Genomic DNA, 20,274 nt, shown 5'->3' with positions numbered 1-20,274 from the left:
AAGTCGAATTAGGAAGTACAACACAGGTACTGCCCAAGTGTGATGCCAGGGGTCAGATTAAAACAAAAACAGCCACTGTATCCCCACCCCACCCTGCCTGTAGCAGCAGAGACCTCATTTCTCCTCCTCTATTCAACCTGGAAGGAAGACCATACGCTTCTCTCCCTTGGTCAGCGGCTAGACTAAAGAAGGGGAGGTATTCCTAGCTTCGTGTCAGAAGTGCGGGTGACAGCATTTTTCAGGCAAAGCAGCCTGAACTTTAACACTGGGCATCCCACATGAGTTTGATGCCCAGACTCAGACAACTGAATCATAAGAAAGGGAAGTCTGGTCATGACTTCACAGGAGGCACCAGTTTGCAGATGCTGGAATCTGGAGCCACACACAAGATTCTGGAAGAACACGAGATCTATGGAGGGACAGTTGATGTTTTGGGTGAATACCTTTCATTTGGACTGAAAGATAGTAGCTCTTAAGAGCTGAGGGGTAAGGGGTGGAACAAGAGATGGCAGGTGATGGGTGGATCTGGGTGAGGAGGGTGATAGGCAGATGGAGGATGGAGATTGGGAATAATGACAGAGGCTGGGAGGTGAAGGGTCGATCCGGGTGAGGAGGGTGATAGGCAGATGGAGGATGGAGATTGGGAATAATGACAGAGGCTGGGAGGTGAAGGGTGGATCCGGGTGAGGAGGGTGATAGGCAGATGGAGGATGGAGATTGGGAATAATGACAGAGGCTAGGAAGTGATGGGAGGATCCGGGTGGTAAAAGGCTGCACAGATGGTGGGATCTGATAGGAGAGGAAGGAGCATGGAACTAAAAGAGGGAGGTGGGGAAGCCAGATGGAAACAATTGGGGGGGGGGGTAGGAGACCCAGTGAGAGGGGTGTATGGGTGTGGGGCTGATGCAGAGAAAGGCAAAGAAACAGGGTGATGGAGGGGGTTGCAGTGAATGTAACAGGTACAGGCTCGACCAATCTTCTTGTCCAGTGAAATTTCCTCTCCTTTATGCCCCAATGTACTAATGTTTCATCAGCCCCCTGACATGACCCAGGGCTTCCCACTCGGGGGGGGGGGTACTATTTTACTGGGTTCTACCCCAACTTCTGATTGTGCACTGAGCGCCAGACTTGGTACATTCACCCCAACTACCTCCCTTCCAGTTCAATCGTATCCACTTTTCTAAGCAATATATTGCATGCAGATTCAACAAGATTGTAACATGCAAAAAGTTATTTACATTGTGAGAAGTTACACTCAGTACGAATTATTATCATTAGAAAAAAAATCTTATAAGGGTTCACAGATAATTGGCTCTTTTTGTTTTCAACATCCAAAAAAAAATTGACATTTACATTTCTCCCTGAAATAAATTAAAGATATTGTTAGCAAAACCATTTGTTCCGTTTTCCTTCTGATTCCATTGGTGGTGACAATTGGCTTCTGACTGCACCATCGATTCCGTTTTGCCTCCTGTTGAGAAGTGCACCCAGTGATTCACCCTCCCAAAGAGGTGCAAGTCCGGAATCTGGTCTGATGCCAACACGTCAGATGGTATAGGTCCCTGGTCTGAAGCAAGAGCACTTTGCCAGATCTCTTTGCCTCACCCCAGGTCAGATGGTCCTTGAGGTCCGCTCGCAGGTGACTAGTGATTTGTTGTTCCACTTGTCTTGTGGCTGCTGCTTTTGTGCTTGTCTTGCAGGCTGTGGAGCTGTGGGAAGAGCCTGCAATTTTATTACTAAAGCCGCAACAAGTTGAACTTTAGGGGGAAAAGTATCAGCTGGGCTATTTCCTCTAGAAAACACGGATGCATGTCTAAAATGTTGCCAGTGTTTCTATTGCGAAGTTCAGGATGAGGTTCAGGATAGTTACTAAGAAATGTATGAGGGTCTTCAGAGGGAACATTGCTCCCACAGATGGAAACAGTGGGTGAAGCAAACGGGTGGAGTCTAGGACCAGAGGGCACAGGCTCAGGAAAACAGGACGTTCCTCTGCTCCTGCGACTTACGGTCTTAATGGGACTTTGGTTAGACACACGAAGAAGGAAAGAAGGAAGGTGATGGGTGATGGGGAGAGGGGTGGAAGGGTGACAGTCATGGAGAGTAGCAACAAGACAGCCTGTTTGCTTTCAATCTGTGCTGTACATGAAAAAGATGTGCTAGCACTGGAGAGGGTCCAGAGGAGGTCCACGAGAATGATTACAGGAATGAAAGGGTTAAGACAGGAGGAATGTTTGATGGCCCTGGGCTTGTACTCACTGGAGTTTAAAAGAATAAGATAGTATCTCATTGAAACCCATCAAATTTTGAAAGGCCTAGATAGAGTGGCCGTTCCAGAAAATGTGGGGGGGGGGGTGGCGGGGTGGAGGGGGTAGAGTACAGCTTCAGAATTCAAGGTTTCCCTTTAGCAAAGAGATTAGAAGGAATTTCTTTAGCCAGAAGGTGGTGAATCTGTGAAATTCATTGCCACTGTTGACTGTAGAGGCCAAGTTGTAAAGCAGAGGATGATACATTCTTGACTACTCAGGGTGTCAAAGGCAGGAGAATAGGGTTGAGTGGAATAATAAATCAGCCTTGATGGAATGGCAGAGCAAACTCGATGGGCAGAATGGCTTAATTCCGCTCCTATGTCTTATGGTCTTTCCTTTTAGATTACATGGTTCCGAAGCAGACAGTCTACACAGGATGGAGAGTGTGGACAGTGGTGGGTGGTTGAAGATGAAGTTGAGGCTGCTGGCTAGACCCGTCAGTTTGGCTCCTGACTGGCCTCTGTGGCTATGAATGCCCTCGCTGTGCAGTCAGTGAGTTCAGGTCACTGATTGAAGAGTGGGAGCAAGACGGTTGGGTCTACTACACTGGAGTCTTGTGTTGGATCAGACTGCTTAATTGTTCTTTGCAGCTTAACAATTAAACATCTCCCTCTCCCTCCCCTCTTCATCCTCTCCCCCCCCCCTTGGTCCCCTCCTCCTTTCCCACCCACCTGGCTTATCTATCACCTTCTAGTTAGTCCTACTTTCCATCCCCTCCACCTTTTTATTCTGGCAATTTTTCCTTTCCTATCCAGTCCTGAAGAAAGCACCCAGCCCAAAACGTTGACTGCTTATTCATTTCCACAGATGCTGCCTGACCTGCTCAGTTCCTTCAGCATTCTGTGTGTTTTGTTTAAGAATTAATTATCTGCTTGTATTTTAAACAATTAGTTATATACATGTAACTGTTTAGTATGCTTCCTAGTGGTCACAGTGTGTATATGCAATTGTTCAGTGTGTGCCCTTGTGGGAAGATCTGTATGATTCTTTGCATTGCATAGGAGTGTTCTGATTGGTTAACTGCAAATTTGAATGGAATGTCTTCCATCTACGGTATAAAAAGAGCTGACGGGCATTTCCTCCATTTTTGCTTCTTCTCTCCTTTCCCTTACTAGACTTCACTTTGCTTTTAATTATCTTTGTTCTGCTAAGATTTTTGCTGCTTTCTTGACTTCTAAAGGAAACTTGGATTAAAAACTTCAGAAATCCAACACTTGGAAGGAATTCATTCTCAGAGCTTCAAGGCAGTCAATTCTCTTTGATGCAGGTAAAATTAATTGTTCTCTCAGTAATGATGCCAAACTATTCATGGCCTGATGAGAGAAAGGAAACTGAACACAGTTTACAATGGAATAAGATGATGATGGGACCAGACAGATTGCTTAGAAACGATCTCGTTCCCCAAGCAGAGGCTTCAATAATTAGGTGTAGGAATTTAAATTAGATTTTGTTAAAGGGAAACAAAGTGTGATGCATAATAATGAAGAGCAATTTAAATTTGCACATCAGTGTTCTGGTAATGTCTGCTTGTGTCAATAGTAGTTAATGTATAAATATATTCAGTGGCCACTTTATTAGGCACACCTGAACACCAGTTCACAAACTACTCAGAGCTCAACCCTGAACTTCCTAATTCCAGCCAGTAAATCAATTCTGTGAATCTTTTATCACTGTAAAGCAAACCCACCCATCCAGAACCCTCAATTACAGAGCTTCCTATCAGCACGACTGCCTATTATTCTACGTATGCCCACAAGTATTCTGCTACATCTAATCAAGCACCTTGAACCAGAAAGAGGCAAGCTCACTCCTATGCAGCTTTTATTCATATATGTAAATCATTTAACCCTCTTGACTAAAGACTGACCTTGGATTATCCATTGATTAAACTATACACTCAGTGGCCACTTTACCAGCTGCACGTGCTTGTTAATGCAAATATCTAATCAGCCAATCACATAGCAGCAACTCAAGTTCTGCCAAAGTGCTAGTTTTCATCCTCGATGAGTCTCCGACATCTTCAAGTTCAGCCCTATGTCCCTGCTGTGTTTAATATTTAGTAATATTTGAGTAATATTGTAAATATATTGTTTAAGTACTCATTGTTGTTTACATAATTCATTATAGGTTAAATGTAAAAGTAAGTGAATGGCTTGTCTCGTCACACCACTGTGTCATATATGTGTACCTCACTTAAAGTAAAAATGAAGTTAACACGCATCTCTCAAGCTCCCTTGTTTTTCTTTTGATTGGTTTTATATTTTGGAGTTACAAAATATAGCAGGCCCAGCTTGTCCATGCTGCCCAGTGAGATAGTGTCATCTGCCTATGATTGGTCCATATCCTTTTAAGCTAGGGTTCCCAACCTTTTTTATGCCATGGGCCAATACCATCAAGCATTGGGTCCATGGGCCCCAAGTTGGGAACTCCTGTTCTAAACCTTTCCTATCCAAATACTTAGCAAAATGCTTTTAAAATGGTGTTATTCCCTCAACCGTTTCCTCTGGCAGCTTGTTTTTTATACTTACCACCCTCTCCCCGTATGGAAAAAGTTGTCCCCTCAGGTCTCTGTTAAATCTTTCCTCTCTCAGTCACAATCTGTACCCTCCAGTTTTGTTCTCCTCCATCCTGGAGAAAAGATTATTTACATCAACCTTAGCCACACACACAAAATGCTAGAGGAACTCAGCAGGTCAGGCAGCATTGATGGAAATGAATAAACAATCAATGTTTTGGGCCAAGAAACTTCATCAGGACTTGGGTCTTGGCCAGAAACACTGAATGATTATTCCTCTCCATTAATGCTGCCTGACCTGCTGAGTTCCTCCAGCATTTAGTGTGTGTACTCTACATTTCCAACATCTGCAGAATCTCTTGTGTTTAACCTGACCTATGCCTCTAATGATGTTAAACATTTCCCCCTCATTCTCCTACACTCCCCAAAATAAATACCCAGCCTCCCCAACCTGTCCTTAAAGCTCAGGCCCTTGAATCCGGCAGTATGATTGTAAACCTGTTCAGAAATTGGTGGTTGTACAGATTGACTGGAAAGTGGACACGTTTTATGCAATTAGCTGCAATCTTTCCAAACGGCAGAACAGCCTCAAGGGGTGGGCCTTCTGAGTATTTCAAGCCTGTTTACAGAAGCTTATATTTCTTATGATTTCAGAATGTTCCTTCATCCATCCCATGATTTCTACACTTCACGCCACTCATTGTGATAACCCTGGAGGAAACAACCTGAATTTCATGCCAACCTTCATAAAACCACGCAGCAACCAGAAATAAATGGCTGGGCACTGTATGAATTTTATCATTAATAACGTAATTTCTCACTGCGTTTCATAAAATATACATTTATTGTTCTTTTATTTATAGTGCATAAAGATTAAAAGGTTGGAAATATTTCAACCCCATTGTTTACTCATTCTGTTCCTCAACCAGGTATTTACGGAGACTAAAATTAACACATACACAAAGAGCTTGAAACATGCTGCCAGAGGGATTTGATGGTTTAAACACCACACACGCTGCTATCTTAGCATTCTATATATAAAGCCCATCTTTTACTCTTCAATTACCTTCCAGAACATAACTTGCTTTGGGATATTGCTTAGTCTAAACTGAGAGATTACATGTCGTGTGGCTCAGTATTTGCCGCTGTTTTGCAAATTACTCATACCCAACACCCTGAACCTCCTAATTCCACCCAGTAAATCAATTCTGTGAATCTTTTATCATTGTAAATCTAACACATTAATCCCGAATCATCAATTAATACAGCTGTCTATTATTCTACATATACTCGCAAGTATTAGACTATATATAAAGTACTCAAACGTCTTGAAGCACAAAGTAGCTACCTCAGTCCTATGCATCTTTTATTGATATACATAAATCACTCAATATTTTTGATTAAAGGCTGACCTTGGATTATCCGTTGGTTAAACTATGCAGTCAGTGTCCACTTTATGAGGTACAACTGTACACCTGCTCGTTAATGCAAATATCTAATTAGCAACTCAGTGGCTAAAGGCATGCCGACATAGTCTAAAGGTTCAGTTGTTGTTCAGACCAAACATCAGAATGGGGAAAAATATCTAAGTGACTTTGACTGTGGAGTGATTGTGGTTTGAGTAGCTCAGAAACTGCTGATCTCTGTCAGACCAGAAGGCAGAGGAATGGAATTAGACCATTCAGCCCATCTACTCGGCCCTTCTGATCCATTCTGGCTGATGAATTATCCCTCTGAACCCCATTCTCCTGCCTTCTCCCTGTAATCTTTGATGCCCTCACTAATCAGGAGACTATTAACCTCTGCCATAAATATACCCAATGACTTGACACAATGTCTGTCTCTTGCTCTCGCTCTCTTGCGCTTGCTCACACACAGTGGAAGTCATTCTCTCACACACATACATGGTGGAAATATCTCTTGCTCTCACACGTGCACCATACACACTCACACGTGCACCACACACACTCACACGTGCATCACACACACACACGCGCACCACACACATGCATACGCACCACACACGTGCATAACACACACACAATCACGTGCACCACACACACGCACCACACACACACAAACACGTACCACACACACACACACAAACACATACCACACACACACACACACACACATGCACCACACACACACACACACACACACACACACACACACACACACACACACACACACAAACACGTACCACACACACACACACAAACACGTACCACACACACACACAAACATGTACCACACACACACCACCTTTCACAGCAGGCAGAGCAAAGGTGTTTGATGAAGTGGTTCACTAATCTGCGTCAGTTCTCACTGGAGGCCACACCGGGAGCAGCAAATACAATAAATGACCTCAGCAAACTCAGAGGTGAAGTGTCACCTCACCTGGAAGGACTTTTTGGGGTCCTGAGTGCTGGCGAGGGTGGAGAAGAGGCAGGGGTGGCACTTGTCCCGCCTGCAGGGTGAGCACCGGGAAGACAAGTGAGTCTCAGAGACTGCAATCCCTCAGGAAAGTGGAGGTGGGGGGAGGGGTCAATCTGTTTAGTGGTAGGGTCCTGTCTGGGATGACAGAAGCTATGGAGGATGATGTGCTGTATGTGGAAGCTCATGAGGTGGTAGGTAAGGACAACGGGAAATCGATTCCTGTTATGATGGTAGGAGGATTAGATTTTTTTCTTCTTTAGCCCTTTACCTCTCTATCTGATTACCTCCCAGTTTCTCAAATCAACACCCGCCCACTCTGCCACCCATCCACCTACCACCTGCCAGCTTGTACTCCTCCCCTCCCCCACCTTCTTAATCCGTCATGCCCCCTTCCTTTAGAGTCCTGACGAAACGTCAACTCCTTATTCCTCTCCATAGATGCTGCCTGACTTGCTGAGCTCCTCCAGCATTTCATGTGGGATTTCCAGCATCTGCAGAATCGTCAGCTTCAAGCTCTTGGGCGTCTATCCTGGGCCCAACACAGGGCTGCATCCTGGTAAAGCTCTTCTGTACCCTCTCCAGAGCCTCCTAAAATCTGGGTTATTGGGATGACTTCTGGGGAAGGTATGACGTTGTCCTGCACCCTCCTGGGGTTTTCACACAGAACAGTCTCTAGAGTTTACAGAGAATGGCGTGGAAAGTGGCAGTTCTGTGGGTGAAAACACCTTGTTAATGAGTGAGGTCAGTGGAGAATGGACAGACTGGTTCAAGCTGACAGGAAGGTGACAGTAACTCAAATAACCACACGTTACAACAGTGGTGTGCAGAAGAGCATCTCTGAATGCATAACACACTGAACCTTGAAGTGGATGGGCTACAGCAGCAGAAGATCATGAACATGCACTCAGCGGCCACTTTATTAAGTACAGGAGGCTTCCAATAAGGTGGCTACTGAGTGCATATAAACATCTACAGACCTGAGTTACATTCTAAACTCCAAACATACTTCAAACTTCATATGTAACACTGGCTGATTTTATTCTTTGTACTGAGAGACGATGATATTCCCATTAATCTATCTGTAGTTGTACCATTTTAGTAAGAAAATAACAGTGCTAGAGTGGAATGGTCACAATCGCCACAATTAGTATGTGGGGCTGTTCTAATCATGTACAAGGCTGCTGAGTTCAAACAAGGGCTTACAGTTGAAGAATATAATTAAAACGTCGATTAATGCATATAAACATTTGACCCTCTGTCTGCTAGTGTCAGTCCATGGCCTCCTCTACAGCCATGATGAGACCAGACTCAGGACTCCAACCTGACAGCATCTGGTTTCACGTCTCCAACTTCCGGTCGTATTCCCTCCCTCCCACTTTTCATTTACCAATGACCCATTTTGACTCCCCTCTTACCTCTTCTCTTCTCCTCACCTGCCCATCACCTCCCTCTGGTGCCCCTCCTCCTTCCCTTTCTCCCATGGACAAATGTCCTCTCCAATCAGATTCATTCTTCTTCAGCCCTTCTTCACCTCTTCGACCTATCATCTCCCAGCTTCTTACTTTATCTCCCCTCCCTCCTCACCTGGACACACCTATTACCTGCCAGCTTGTACTCCTGCTACTCCACCACCATATTCTGGCCTTTGTGCTCTTCTTGTCTAGTCCTGATGAAGGGTTTTGGCTGGTAATGTCGACTTGCATCCACAAATGCTGCCTGACCTGCTGAATTCCTTCAGCATTTTGTGTGTGTGTTTTCCTCAAGATTTCCAGCATCTGTAGAATCTCTTCTGCTAAACACGAGATTCTGCAGATGCTGGAATTCTAGAGTAACACAAGCTAAGTTCTGGAGGAACTCAAAAAGTCAGCCACAGCATCTGTGGAGAGGAATAAGGAGACAATGTTTCAGGCTAGGACCATTTATCAGAACTGGAGAGGAAGAAGGAAGAAGCCAGAATAAGAAGGTGGGAAGAGAGGCAGGAGTACACTCTACAGGACTATGGTACATGAACGAACAACAATACCAGAAGTGTTCTTGTAGGCTTAAGGTTCATGTTTAAGTCTGTTCATTGGCAATTTCACAAACCCTAAAGTAGCAGAACAAATCAATCAAAAGAATGAAGGACTAAACCAAAGACCATAAGACAAAGGAACAGAATCAGGCCATTCAGCCCATCGAGTCTGCACACCATTCCATCATGGCTGATTTATTATTGCTTTCAACCCCATTCTCCCGCCTTCTCCCCATTAAACAATTGGCTGATAAAGGGAAAAGCATTCAGGGACTTGGTGCTGGATCAATGGGTGAATTAAAAAGTGGTTATTATGTGGCACAGATTGAGGTCATTCGGTCCGGGTGTGCACACAGGTCCAACCTGCTCTGAAAAGATGAGACTGCTTTGCTCTTCAGGGAAAAGTCAGGAGCTTGGATTTAGGAAAGGTCTGAGAGCTTCCGTGGTGGGTGACGGAGATGAAACGTGGCAACATCAGGTGTGAAAAGTCACATGAAGCACTGTGTCCTTCCTACTAGCCAACCGTTCACCAAGGCAGAAACAGTGGTGCCCTGAACCCAACAAGCGTTGGACATCCTTCTACTGAGCCAGTTTTGCAAAACATCAAATTTTTTTTTTGGGGGGGGGGGTTGACCAATAGACAACAAAAAAATTTCATGGCATATGTCAGTGATATTAAACCTGATTCTGATTCAAGTGTCCATGAATTTCCTGATAATGCAGGGGTGTACAAGATGGCCTGGTTGTGAACAGTTGGGCCAAGTGACCTAAGACCTTTGGGACACAGAGAGTTAGCTGCCCTTTGGCTCGACTCGTTGAGTGAGAATGGAATCTGGATGGCAGCTTCCAAGCACAATCCCATCTTCAGGTCCAACATTTTCACCGGCTGAGAAGCAAAAGAAATGCCTCTGGTTTCTAACATCTTTTATTTTTCTCTAATTTCAAATTGTGGGATAATTTAAGGATCTTTTTTTATTTAACGTTTCGTAGCTGAGTTTCCCACAAAGGTGGAGAGTTCTGCATGAGGAAACAATAAGGAATAAGTCCTGATTGAATTATTCTCTTTCAGGCAATGGCTTCATCAGTTAATGTTGAGGACTCACGTGTTCATAAAAATCCTCCCTTCTGGATTGTATAGAATGCAGTTTTGCTTTTATATGATGTAAATTGTGCCTGTGGTTGAGTTCAGATTCCCTGCCCCCCTCTGATCCTGCTATGTGCATTCCTCTTGGTTGACGACTTTGCCTCCGTTCATGGTCGGCGTTCCTGAACTTTTCCGCGAGCGCACGGCTTTATCCCCAATCTCGTGCATCGACGGCTCCCTGTACATGCAGACTGGAAGACAGAGATGACAGCAAAATCAGAAGTCAGAAAGGGGTTAGACCCACAGGGCTGCTAATAGAACATAGAATAGTACGGCACACGAAGGCCCCTTGGGCCACGTTATTCTGTCAATCCAATTAAATTAGTAAACAAATATTTAACCATTAGTAATCCCCTCTACTTACACAATGCCCATCTCTTTCCATTTTCCTCACATATATGTGTCATACATACATACATCAACACATCTCTTAAAGGTCTTAATATTCATTATTTAGAGATACAACACAGAATAGTCTCTTCCAGCTCTTTGAGCTGCTCCACTCAGGAACCCTGATTTAACCCTTGCCTAATCATGCGGCAATGACCGACTAACCTACCTATCAGTTCAACTTTGGACTGTTGGAGGAAACCCACGTAGTCATGGGGAGAATGTACAATATTTGATGCCCTTGCAGACATCTGCCCCTGACGCAAAAAGAAAGTCCTCAGAAAAATATGGATGTGCAGAGGAGAGCCTAGGGTCAGTGGGCACAGCCTCAGGATAGAGGGACATCCACTTATAACGGAGACAAAGAGAAATTTCTTTATCCAGAAGTTGGAGAATCTGTGGAATTTGTTGCCACAGATGGCTGTGGAGGCCAAGTCATCGGGTGCATTTAAAGTGGATGTTGATAGGTTCTTGATTAGTCAGGGGCAAAGGCTGGAATAATGTGGTTGAGAGGGATAATATATCAGCCGTGGTGGAATGGTGGAAAAGACTCAATGGTCCAAATGGCCTGACTCTTCTCCCACGTTTCATTGTCCAAAATCCCCAACCCTGGCACTCGCTGCACTGAAACCTGAGAGCACAGAACAGTACAACACTGAACAAGCTGTGTGGCTCACATTGTTGAGTCATTCTTTGATGCCAATTTAAACTAAATGGTAAAGTCAAAGTCAAAGTGAATGTATTATCAAAGTACATATATGTCACCATATCATACCTTGCCCACTTGCCCATCTACTGAGATGTTCCCACAACCAATGACCTCACTTTAGGGACTCTTAATCTCTTTATCAAATGTTCTTGTTATTTATTGCATTATTTATATTTCAACAGTTTGTTGTTTTCTGCACTCCGGTTGATCTTTCACTGATCCTGTTATTGTTACTATTCTACAGAGTTGCTGAGTAAGCCCACAGGAAAATGAATCTCGGGATCGTACATGGTGACATATATGTACTTTGACTATATTGTGACTTTGACTTTGAGAGGTCACTTGGTAGTGGTGTACAGGGTAAGAAGAGGAATAGCCAGAGACTTTTGCCCAGGGTGGAAATGACTAACATGAGGGGCATAATTTTCAGATGATTGGAGGAAAGGACAAGGGGACGACAGAGGGAGGATTTTTTACACACAGAGCGGTGGGTGCTTGCAATGTCTGCCTGGGGTGGTGGTAGAGGCAAATACCATAAGACCATAAGATATAGGAGCAGAAGTAGGCCATTTGGCCCATCAAGTCTGCTCCACCATTCAGTCATGGGCTGATCCAATTCTTCCAGTCATACGTTATGTGATTCTTACATAGGCAGATGGATGATTGAAAAATGGAGGACTGCTTGAGAGGGATGGGTTAGATTGAACTTAGCCGAGGTTAGATGGGTCTGAATGGGGCTGTTCTGTTCTATGTTCTATTTTACAACAAACAACCTGCTGGAGGAACGCTGCGACCCAAACATCATCTATGGGAAGAATTGTCAACCTTCCAGGCTGAAAGCCAGCATGAAGACCGAGAGTGGAGAGGGGAGATGGCTCCCACCATCTCGGCCATGCTCTCCTCTTGCTTCTCCCATCAGGAAGGAGTTAGATAAGCCTTAGTTCCCACACCACCGGGTTCAGAAACAGTTACCCCTCAACCATCAGGTTCCCGAACCAGTGTCGATAACGTCACTCACCCCAACACCAAACTGATTCCACAACCTAAGGTTTCACTCTCAAGCACTCTACAACTCATATTCTCAGTATTATCTGTTACTTATTTACTTATTGTTATTGTTTGTTTGCTTTCTTGTACTTACACAGTTTGTCTTCTTTTGCACATTCGTTTGTCAGTTCTTGTGTCTAATTTTCCATTGATTCTGTCGTGTTTTTGTGAATGCCCACAAGAAAATGAATCTCAGGGTTGTCTATGGTGACATACAAGTACTTTGACAGTAAACTAGCTTCGAGAGAGGAAACAGGAGCTTGAGGTGATTGGTGGACCAAGGAGGTATGTAGGAGTTGGGTGGGAGGGGGGAGGAAGGGGGGAGTTAGGAGACAGAGGCAACTTTTGTACCTTCTGCCCAACAGGAAAGTGAGTCCATAGGTCGTGGAATTGGTTCAGCAGTTGCTGTACCAAGCTGTGAAAGGACCAAGCATTTGGATAGGGTGCAAAGGAAATCAGAGATCACGCCGAATTCTCTGAGCCTTCGGAGAAAGTAGAGGTGCCTGTGAGCTTTCATCTCTCTTTTAATCTTAACCCTAAACTTTCTGAGTTCTGTTCACAGGCCATCGACTGTGTGTTTCTTGATATAAAATGACTTTCTGAGCATCTCTGAAATTGCGTTTTTTACATGAATCTTTGATGATTCTTCAGGTACTGTGCATTAATATTTGATGTCTGACTGAATATTAATGTTGAGACAAACAAAAAGTTCACAGTTGTTCTGAAATCAGCAGCCATCAAAACTTTTCTGAAGCGTTAAATGTTTTTCAGTGTTCTTTAGTTGAGGAGGTGGAGTGGGACGCTTAGGGGAGCTCCTACTGGACTTGCTCCTGGGCCTGGGAAAGATGCCCATTCACAGGTCAAGGATTTTGCCCCTCTTCCAGGGTTATGTCCATGTCTGGGTGTTCTTGGAGAGGGAACATGTGGTCTCTATAGGTACAGTGGGGGAGCTCCAAGAACAGTGGCCATCCAAGGAATTGAGCGCTTTGAAGATAACGGAAAACGTATTTTAATTTGAAATTGTTAAAGGTTCTGTAATCTTCTGATCATTTTGTGAGTGACTAAATGTTTGTATTGTTGTAAAAATAAAAGCAGGCTGAAAGGGCTGTGAAGGCCTCGATTTGAAAGGTAATAGTTCAGGTTCTTGACAGACACTGCCTGTACTGCCTGCTTCCCACTGATCTCCAATTTCCTGCATCTACAGGATTGTAACAGAAGCACAAAATGAACAGCAAAACTTACTGAATAAAGAGAAACATGCTTAAAATGCTGGAGGAACTCAGCAGGTCAGGTTGCATCTGTGGAAAGGAAAAAAGGGGTCGACATTTCAGGTCGAGGCCTTTCACCAGGCCTGAAATACCGACTCCATAGATACTGCCTGACCCGCTGAGTTCCTCCAGCATTTTGTGCGTGTCACTTTGGACTTCCAGCGTCTGCAGAATCTTGTGTTTAGAATAAAGTGTGTTGTTACATTCACAGAGGCAGCATAGAAAGGTGAATAAATATATATATATATATCGAGAGAAAACGTGTGATGGTGAATAATCTGCGTTTTTCACATGGAATGGTAAATACAATGACTGTAAGCAATGTCATCTTTAATTTACATAAAAATATGCTTAAAGAACTCAGCAAGCCGGGCAGCATCAATGGAGGGGAATAAAGGGACTGAGACCTTTCATCAGGACTGGAAAGGAAAGTCAGAGTAAGATGGATGAGGCGTACAAGCTGACACACGACAGGTGCGACCAGGTGAGGAGGAAGGCAGGTGGGTGGGGGAGTGGGGCTGAAGCAAGAATGTGGGAGGTGATAGGTGGAAGAGGTAAAGAGCTGGAGATGAAGGAATCTGATAGGAGAGGGCAGTGGAGCATGGGAGAAAGGGACACCAGTGGAAGGTGAGGCGAGAAGAACCAGAATGGGGAATGGACGAAGAGAGAAAGTTAGGGGGGAAGAAACTACCAGAAGTTAGGGACGTTGCTGTTCAGGCCATCAGGTTGGAGGCTACCCAGAGTACAAGGTGTTGATCATCTAACTGAGCATGACCTCGTTGTGGCAGTACAGGAGCCCATGGGCCAACATGTCAGAATGTAAATGGGAATGGCAAGTAGAATTAAAAATGAGTGCCCACTGGGAAATCCCATGGAACAAAGGTGTTTCCGATTTTCAGCATCTGCAGAATCTCTTGTGTTTATCATCTTTTGATTAACTCACATAGGTGCTAAGCCTTACACAATTTAAGCTAAAACCCATTGAATAAGGATTAAAAACTCATTTTGAAAGAAATGTTTCAGAATAGAATTTTCAAATAATAGCATTTAAAATCTGTCTTTCTCGCTGCTGCCATCAGGAAGGAGGTACAGGAGCTTCAGGACCCACACTACCAGGTTCAGGAACAGTTATAACCTCTCAACCATCAGGCTCTTGAACCAGAGGGAATAACTTCACTCAACTTCACTCACCTCAGCACTGAACTGTTTCCACAACCAAAGGCAACACACACAAAATGCTGGTTGAACGCAGCAGACCGGGCAGCATCTCTTGGAGGAAGTACAGTTGATGTTTCAGGCCGAGACCCTTCTCTCGGCCCAAAACGTCGACAGTGCTTCTCCCTATAGATGCTGCCTGGCCCGCTGTGTTCCACCAGCATTTTGTGTGTGTTGCTTGAATTTCCAGCATCTGCAGATTTCCTCGTGTCCACAACCTATGGACTCACTTTCGAGGACTCTTTATCTCATGCTCTCAATATTGCTTGCTTGCTTGCTTGCTTGTTTGTTTGTTTGTTCGTTCGTCCGCCCATTTATCAATTAATTAATTAATTGATTGATTATTTCTTCATTTTGCATTTGCACACTTTGTTGTCTTCTACACTCTGGTTGGACAGTCTTTCATTGATTCTGTTATTATTCTATAGATTTATTGAGTACGCTCACAAGAAAATGTATCAGGGGTTGAATATAGTTACATGTCTGTACTTTGACGATAAATTTACTTTGAACTTTAAGGTTCACATCTGCTGAACGGGCAATTTCACAGCTATCAATCGAATTTAACTGTTCCCCAGCCCAGATTTGGTGTCTTTTATTGTCAGTAATTCCTTGATGAGTTTGCCCTTGAACAGAGAACTGACAAAAGGTAGTTGATACGGCCCAGTCCATCACGAGTAAAGCCCTCCCCACCGATGAGCATCACCACATCACCACTGTCACAGGAAACAGCATCTGTCATCAAGGACCCCAGCACCCAAGCCACGCTGCTGCCTTTGGGAAGGATGTCCCACACCATCAGGTTCAGGAACAGTTATTACCCCTCAACCATCAGGTCCCGCACCACCAGGGTCAGGAACAGTTATTACCCCTCAACCATCAGGTCCCACACCACCAGGTTCAGGAACAGTTATTACCCCTCAACCATCAGGTCCCACACCACCAGGTTCAGGAACAGTTATTACCCCTCAACCATCAGGTCCCACACCACCAGGTTCAGGAACAGTTATTACTCCTCAACCATCAGGTCCCACACCACCAGGTTCAGGAACAGTTATTACCCCTCAACCATCAGGTCCCACACCACCGTGTTCAGGAACAGTTATTACCCCTCAACCATCAGGTCCCACACCACCAGGTTCAGGAACAGTTATTACCCCTCAACCATCAGGTCCCACACCACCAGGTTCAGGAACAGTTATCACCCACAACCATCAGGTCCCACACCACCAGGTTCAGGAACAGTTATTACCCCTCAACCAAAAGGTCCCACACCACCAGGTACAGGAACAGTTATTACCCCTCAACCATCAGGTCCAACACCACCAGGTTCAGGAACAGTTATTACCCCTCAACCATCAGGTCCCACACCACCAGGGTCAGGAACAGTTATTACCCCTCAACCATCAGGTCCCACACCAACAGGTACAGTTATTACCCCTCAACCATCAGGTCCAACACCACCAGGTTCAGGAACAGTTATTACCCCTCAACCATCAGGTCCCACACCACCAGGGTCAGGAACAGTTATTACCCCTCAACCATCAGGTCCCACACCACCGTGTTCAGGAACAGTTATTACCCCTAAACCATCAGGTCCCACACCACCAGGTTCAGGAACAGTTATTACCCCTCAACCATCAGGTCCCACACCACCGTGTTCAGGAACAGTTATTACCCCTCAACCATCAAGTCCCACACCACCAGATACAGGAACAGTTAGTACCCCACAACCATAAGCCACTGTCTGTAAGGAGCTTGTACGTTTTCCCCATGACTGCTCCAGTTTCCTCCCACAGGCCAAAGGCATGCCGGTTGTTGGGGTAATTGATCACTGTAAACTGTCCTGCGATTAGGCAATTAGGTGAAACCAGGGGCTGTTGGTTGGCACAGCTCGAAGGGTCGGATGGACACATTCCACACTGTATCCCAATAAATAAATAAAAAATGCAGAAGTGAGCACCCACCTTCGATTGGCTTGGGAAGGAAATGGGAAGATGGCTTGGTCTTCTTGACGCGGTTCCCCTTCATCACCTGCCCATCTTTGTTGAGGCCCAGGAACCAGGCTCTGCCGGACTCCTGCTGCCGGTACAGCGTCGAAGAGTAGATGACGTAGTAGTTCTCAAACACGGACTCTTTGAACTTGCACTCCGCAGTGAAGAGCTCCTGGTACAGAAACACAGGAGATAGTGAAAGTCTGCATGAAAGTTCAAAATAAAATTCATGATCTAAGGGGAACGTAGTGGGAAGCTTCTTCACTCAGAGGGTGGTGCGAGTGTGAAGCAAGCTGCCAGAGTTTCGAGAGAATGTTGGATAGACACATGGATGGGAGAAGTATAGAGGATATAGGTCTGGGTGTATGTCTATGGAACAGATTGGCAGACTAATGGTCCAGTTCAGACTAGATGGGCCAAAGGTCCTGTTTCTGTCACAAACAGGAGAAAATCTGCAGATGCTGCAAATCTAAGCAACTTCAGCAGGGTCTTGACCCAAAACATCAACTGTGCCTTTTTCCACACATGCTACCTGGCCTGCTGAGTTGCTGCAGCATTTTGTGTGTGGTGTCCTGTTTCTGTGCTGGAGTGTTCTGTGACTATGTTCATGTACATGAAAAAACACCCCTCTAGGACCAGGGTGCAAACAACACAATACATATCTATTTATTTTCGTGTAAATCCCCACAAGAAACGAAGGCTCTAGGTAGTACAGTATGGTGACATGTACGTACTTTTATAATAGGTTGAATTGGAACATTGAAGATGAATATACAGAGAATGGGGGGGGATATGGACCATGTGTAGGGGTAAGGGGTATGTAGATAGGAAGCAGGCTTAGAGGTCATGATTTAAGGGCAAAAAGTGAAATGTTTAAAGGGAACATGAGGGGATTCACTCAGATCTCACTCAGAGGTTAGTGAGAGTGTGGATTTTAACATTTAAGATAAATTTGTATCGGTACATGGATGGGAGGTCTGTGGAATGCTATGGTCTAGATAAACGTTGAGCTTTATGGACATGCTATGTTGGCACCGGAATATGTGGTGACACTTCCGGGCTGCCCCCAGCACCCCCTCAGGTGTGTTAGTCGTTACTGCAAATGAAGCATTCCATGATACACCTGGTGGCCACTTTCTCAGACACACCTGTACACCTGATCACTAATGCAAGTATCTAATCCACCAATCACATGGCAGCAGCTCAATGCATAAAAGCATGCAGGCATGGTCAAGAGATTCAGTTGTTCAGACCAAACATTAGAACGAGGTAGAAATATGATCTAAGCGACTTCGACCATGGAATAACTGTTTGGTAGACGGGGTGGTTTGAGTACCTCAGGAGTTGCTCATCTCCTGGGACCTTCATGCATAACAGTCTCTGGAGTTTACAGAGAATGGTATGAAAGACAAAAACCGTCCAGCGAGTGGAGGTTCTGTGGGTGAAAATGCCTTGTTAATGAGAGAGGTCAGAGGAGAACGGCCAGACTGGTTCAAGCTAACAGGAAGGAGGCAGTAACTCAAATGACCATGGGATGGATCATAGTGGGCAGTGCGACACTAATACGGATCACGTCATTCTGTAAGGAGCCTGTACGTCCTCCCTGTGGAATGTGTGAGTTTTCAGCCAGGTACTCCGTTTTCCTTCTATGGTCTAAAGACTATCCCGGTACGTTAATTGGTCATTGTAAGTTGTCCTGTGATTAGGTTTGTCGGGGGGTTGCTGGGGCAGTATGGGTTGAAGGGTCGGACGAACCAATTCTGTGCTGTACCACGAAGTAAAGAATCATGTGGACTGTACCAACAGTGGGTGCAGAAGAGCATCTCTGAATGCACAGCACATTGAACCTTGAAATGATGGGCTACAGCAGCAGAAGACTGCGAACATAAACCCAGTGGCCACTTTATGAGGTACAGGAGGTAGTTAATTGATTGGCCATTGAGTGTATTTTTACATATACACATGATAAATAAATTTAAATCTTAAATCCTGAACTTTTCCTTGAGCATGACTACAGTTTCAAACTACTTAACCAAAACTATCAAACTCCCATCCAAGCCCAGAACAAACCCATTCATCCACTCTCCTACATTCTTGTTCACCTGTACTGCCTCCAGAATGGGCAATTCAGGTTTAAAATTTTTATCTTCATTAGTTAACTGGCCAAAGATCTCCCCTTCAGGTCCTCCCTGGGCTCTTGGATTTCTGGCCTAACACATACACAGAGCTGAAGGAACTCAGCAGATCAAGCAGCAAGTATGGAGAGGGATATAGTCGATGTTTCGGGCTGAGATCTTTCCTCAAGTCCTTCTGTCTCTTTCTTCCTCTCCATAGATGCTGCCTGACCTGTTAAGTTCCTCCAGAATTTTCCATCTGTCCCTCTGGATTTCCAAACTCCGTCAAGGCCAGCTATGAAAGGAGAAAGGTTGGACGTGGGGCTAGAAAGCCCATCCCATAAATAACCCAGAGCTACGCCAACAGAAACATGAAAGACCTTATCCCTGGGAAAGAACATTCTTCGGTGGGCTACACCTTGAAAGACTGGCCAAGGACAGAGGACTCTGGTGAACTGTTGTCGGCAGCCTATGCCCCAGTACGAGTGATGGGCTTAAGGAGAAGAAGATGACGACTCTGGATTCCCAGCATCTGCAGAATCTCTTGTGTTTATCTATTTCCATTCTTCAGCTTTTCCTAAGTCATGGGGTTGCATCTTCTCTGGGCTCTCTCAACACCTTGAAGGTTTCAGTCCCACTCAAGTCAGCTGAAACATAAACGTACTTCCCCAAATTTCCATCCCTGTTTCTGGAGCACTAATTGGAATTGGAATTTGATTTTCATTGTTATGTTTTTGAAGTTACATTCAACAGCTTATTTTTCATACAGATCAATTCATCCCATCAGTGCATTGAGCTAGTACGGGGGAAACAATAACAGAATGCAGAATAAAGCAATACAGCTACAGAGAAAGTGTAGTGCAGGTAGACAATAGGTGTAAGATCATAACATCAGGTCCTGATGAAGGGTCTCGGCCCAAAACATTGACTAGTCTTTTCCATAGATGCTGCCTGGCCTGCCGAGTTCCTCCAGCATTTTGCTCAGATTTCCAGCGTCTGCAGATTTTCCCTTGATTGCCATGGAGGGGAGGCTGGTTTCTGTGATGTGCTGAGCCGTGACCATGACCCTCTGCAGTTTCCTGGGGTCTTGGGCAGAGCAGCTGTTACACCAAGCTGCAACAC

At 44.8% G+C, this 20,274-nt stretch overlaps 1 protein-coding gene across 2 annotated transcripts in view; it reads right to left on the bottom strand.

The window, feature by feature from the left end:
• Positions 1-5,081: 5,081 nt before the first annotated feature.
• The window catches only part of fgf12a (fibroblast growth factor 12a), a 168,485-nt gene continuing 153,292 nt past the window's right edge, over positions 5,082-20,274 (bottom strand). Inside the window, exons 4-5 of one of the 2 annotated variants that reach the window (XM_059991979.1) lie at positions 17,012-17,210; positions 5,082-10,606 (exon numbers count right to left, since the gene is read on the bottom strand). In XM_059991979.1, coding sequence (XP_059847962.1) covers positions 10,485-10,606; positions 17,012-17,210 — 321 coding nt within the window. In that variant the 3' untranslated portion in view covers positions 5,082-10,484. The remainder of the gene's footprint in view (positions 10,607-17,011; positions 17,211-20,274) is intronic. The other variant, XM_059991971.1, reaches the window with a different exon arrangement.

Source organism: Hypanus sabinus, chromosome 2 (assembly GCF_030144855.1).
Source record: "Hypanus sabinus isolate sHypSab1 chromosome 2, sHypSab1.hap1, whole genome shotgun sequence".
In the NCBI taxonomy this organism is placed as follows: domain Eukaryota; kingdom Metazoa; phylum Chordata; class Chondrichthyes; order Myliobatiformes; family Dasyatidae; genus Hypanus; species Hypanus sabinus.
Note: the sequence above shows the minus strand (reverse complement) of the source record. Positions and strands in the feature narration are given on the sequence as shown.